At 38.9% G+C, this 3931-nt stretch overlaps 1 protein-coding gene across 1 annotated transcript in view; it reads left to right on the top strand.

Moving 5' to 3' along the window:
- Window positions 1-3366, top strand: part of LOC117630327 (G-type lectin S-receptor-like serine/threonine-protein kinase At1g67520) — a 9292-nt gene extending 5926 nt beyond the window's left edge. Inside the window, exon 10 of the mRNA XM_034363067.1 lies at window positions 3177-3366. Coding sequence (XP_034218958.1) covers window positions 3177-3366 — 190 coding nt within the window. The remainder of the gene's footprint in view (window positions 1-3176) is intronic.
- Window positions 3367-3931: the final 565 nt, after the last annotated feature.

Here is a 3931-nt window from a genome sequence, read left to right as displayed (position 1 = left end):
TACAACGATTTTAATTAAAAAACCAACCATAATGCTTTATTAATGGATATACACACTCAAAAATTGTTTCGTTCATAAAACTTGAAGATTCAATAGTTATTACATAATTAACTAATCTTCATTCTACAACAAACATACTTCCTACCAATTAAATATAAATATTCAACTGATACATGGTAATTAAGTAGTACAATCTTTTCTTAACAAGACCTACGTACTCCTAATCCAAGCCTACCTCTCATCCAAACATACAAATGACGCACAATTGAAGTCTCTTCCATCATCCCTGTAAATAAATCAAAATGACAGAAAGAAAAAAAGAAAAAAAAAAAACTAAGATTATAAACAAATGAAATTAGGTGAAAGTGAAATTTTACAATTGGACTATATTTCCATAGAAAAACTATCAAAAAAAGACCATAGAGAACCTGCAAAAGGGAAAAAATATAAATAAAATGATGGTGAAAAGAGAAGGTAACAAATTTTCGAAAAACAAATATACGACTCACATAAAAAAGACCATAGAAAACCTACAAAAGAAAAAGTTATAAATCTGCAAATAAAAAAAGAAGAGTTAGAGCATGATCTCACAAAAGAAGCACAACAATATACTTGAACAAACTATTACCTTCACGTGTTCATCAGGAGAAGAAGTGCAATACATATGGCTGAAAGTTGTCAAGACCAGCAAGTTTTGCTCTCAAGTGAAAGACCATCATTGACGTTCAAAACAACTGAAGAATAATTCAAACGCATAAGGACCTGTGGGATAAAAAAAACACAAGGTGTAAGCAATCATTAAATTAGCAAAGAGGTGATGGGACATCTACTCTTGGAGTCTAGCACAAGTTATTAAGATAGAGAAGGGAAAAAAAAAAAAAAAAGAGCAATCCCCGCAAGACAAAAAGAAGAAAAGGCAATACTTCAAAGAAGTTTTACCTGTAATTTCATGATGTCCCACCCAAAGAGTAATTCAAGCCTGCAATTGGAGATGTGCCAAACATTAAACAGAACTTCATTCAAGGCCATAAACACTAAAGAGAAGGAAAACAAAAGGAAAAAAAAAAAAAACTATTCCAAGCTTGTTTACTGAACTTCAATATGAAGCCACAAATGAACTTCAAACATCAAGCAATTTAAGAGAACTTGTGTGTGCACAAGTGCATTTAATGTAACCATAAGGATGATGAGAAAGTAACCTTAACTTCTGTGCTTTTATTTTCATCCCCTCTGTGATATAGAATGGTTCTGGAGATCCAGTGCTAATGTCCACTTTTACCTGTGAGTAGTTGACCAGTTGAGAGTAAATCCTCTATGAAATCCCACTGGAAATTATTTTTTGTTATCTGTCTCATGCTTTAAAAACCGAACACCACCAATTCCACATGTTCCTTGTAGCAATGGAAATCTGAATGCAATGTAATAAAGATGCACAACCAAGTACGATAACAATCATACCAACGGCATCTCATGATCAACGATATCCAATCTATAGCAGCCTCTAAACTAGCATTGCCTGGTAAAAAGGAAAAACAAATGAACTACCCACAAACTTGAATCTAGAACATGCATATGTATAAAAACCAAACCAAAACAAACATGAATTCAACTAAACCAAGCCTCAAATGCACACAAAATTCTTGGATTCTCCCAAGAATAATACTTATTAAACTACCATTAGAAGTTTAAATCTGGACCAAATGATCATCATAAACACTTCAAATTACCAATTCTAGACACACTTTTAAACCACAAGTAATTCAAGCTTTTATTCAAATATTGAATTAGTGTCAGCCAGCCTCAACGAAAGTCACATTGTTACAGCTTCAGACATAAAAGCAAAACAAAATAAAAATCTCAATCAACATCAGCAGAAAGGGGGTGTTGAGACCCAAAAATCCAAGGGTTGGGCCTAGGATTGTTCTTAGCCCGGCGCATATAATGGATCGCAAAAGGAGCCCAATTAGGACATAAAAGAATTTGCAGGATGCACTTGTGCGAGCCATGAGCCACATGTCACGCCAAGCAAACGTGCACGCTTGCCACGCAAAGGGGCCCATTGAGGGTTCGAGGAATGAAAGTTTTAGGCCACTTGGGAGCACTAAAACTTAAGCCCATTCCTCGGGCCCAAACACATAGGTTAGCATGAGAGAGGGAAAAAAGTGATCCTATGCCCTAGGAGAACATCTACTAGTTGCTGCAACACTTAGACAAACCCACATCAGTAAAATGCCAAAAATATTGCAAATGGACTACGTCCAGCAACTTGACGAAAACCCATTGGACGTTGGAAATAGAGTACCAATAACCCAATACTGTAAACAAAGCCCAGCCCAGCGCCTTGTAAAAACCTAGCATCGTATTCCACCCTTGTCAATACACAATAATAGTCAACGAGAAGCCATTGCAAGAAAAGCCATTGCAAGAACCAAAGGAAATCCATATGTGAAGGAGGAGTACCCATTGGACAAACGACTCTACCCATTCTATTTTCCTATGTATGCTCTATTTTGAAAATCAAGGAAGAAAGCAGGTGGCGCCTCACCCCCATGAGGGAGGTCCAGCCACACAAAAACCTTGGAACCCCAAAGGGCCTGTGACCCATGCGCTTTGGTTAAAGAAATTTCACCAAAAAGGAGTGAATGAAAAGAAGCAAAGGAAAAGTGGGAATGGAGGATCGATAGAATTAGGTTTCTAAGTACCTTTAAAAGGGAGCTTCCTCTACCCAGCAAAAACCATGATCCAAAGCGTGTCAAGAAACTGGAAATTTACTCAAGACAGCCCATCTTCTGCTTCCAGTATTCTCTCCCTTCCTGAGATAGAAACCTTTCTAATTTGCCTTTCCCCCATTTTTGAACCTTTTCTCTCTGTAAGAAGTTCATGCTTTTCTCTCTCTCAAATTGCTAAACTTGTAAAAGCTTAGCTCCCATGCCACAAGCTCCTCAAGCCAAGTCACTTATCAATTTGTTACGTTCATTTGGTTATTGGTGAAAAGAACCTAAAAGTGTTTTCTAAAGTTTTAGCAAACTTTTCAAAACTCTTTTGGGAGCCTAGTTCTTGAACCCAGGCACTAGGGGAATTTTGTTTGTCTTCCTCTTATAGCAGCCCAAGCCCATTCGTCAGGCTGCTGGAACAAAAAGACCCCTACATAAATTGGCGACTTCACTGGGGAACAGGTTGCCATTTTCACTAATGCCTCCAAAGAAGAAGACCAGGAGCAATACCATGGCTTCCCAAGATGGGCTCGACCACAGTGATTCTGAATCAAGGCAAAATGCCTTTTCTAGAGAGCAAGAACGTGCAAGTGAGGGAGCTTTCACCCTCACAGACCTCATTATAGCTATCCATGCTATGGGGGAAGCCTAGAGGGAGATGATGGACACCATCAAAGAACTGAAAAGTTCTGTCTCTAATCCAAGCAAAGAAAATGACAGACACCCACAAGAGGAGTCTACTGCTGCTGGAAAGGGGTCTGAACAAATGGGACCATATTTTGTTACCCAGGAGGATGTCGTTGCCATGTTGGAAAAAGAGCTTAGTCGAAGCCAAGAAGATTGGAAGTATATTTCTCAGCCACCATATCCAGCGAGCTTACTCCAGCAGCCATAACCTAAAGGCTATGAGGCACCAAGCTTTGTCCTCTTCGATGGAAGGAAAGGAAGCCCGAAGGAGCATGTCAACCGTTTCACTGATGCTTTGGAACCACATGCTGGTGATTATAATCTCCGACTCCGAGAGTTTTGAAAAAGGCTTACCGATTGGGCTTATACGTGGTACACAACATTGGCACCAGGCTCTGTTCGCTCTTCGGAGGATTTGGCAAGCAAGTTCTGTAAGAAATACTTTCAGCATGAGGAAAGAGTTACTACCATTCAACTCAAAAACACTCGCCAAAAGCATGAGGAAGATCCTATGGACTTTGTACGCAGGT

This window comes from Prunus dulcis, chromosome 6, assembly GCF_902201215.1.
Source record: "Prunus dulcis chromosome 6, ALMONDv2, whole genome shotgun sequence".
NCBI lineage: Eukaryota > Viridiplantae > Streptophyta > Magnoliopsida > Rosales > Rosaceae > Prunus > Prunus dulcis.
This window is presented reverse-complemented; position numbering and strand designations above follow the sequence as displayed.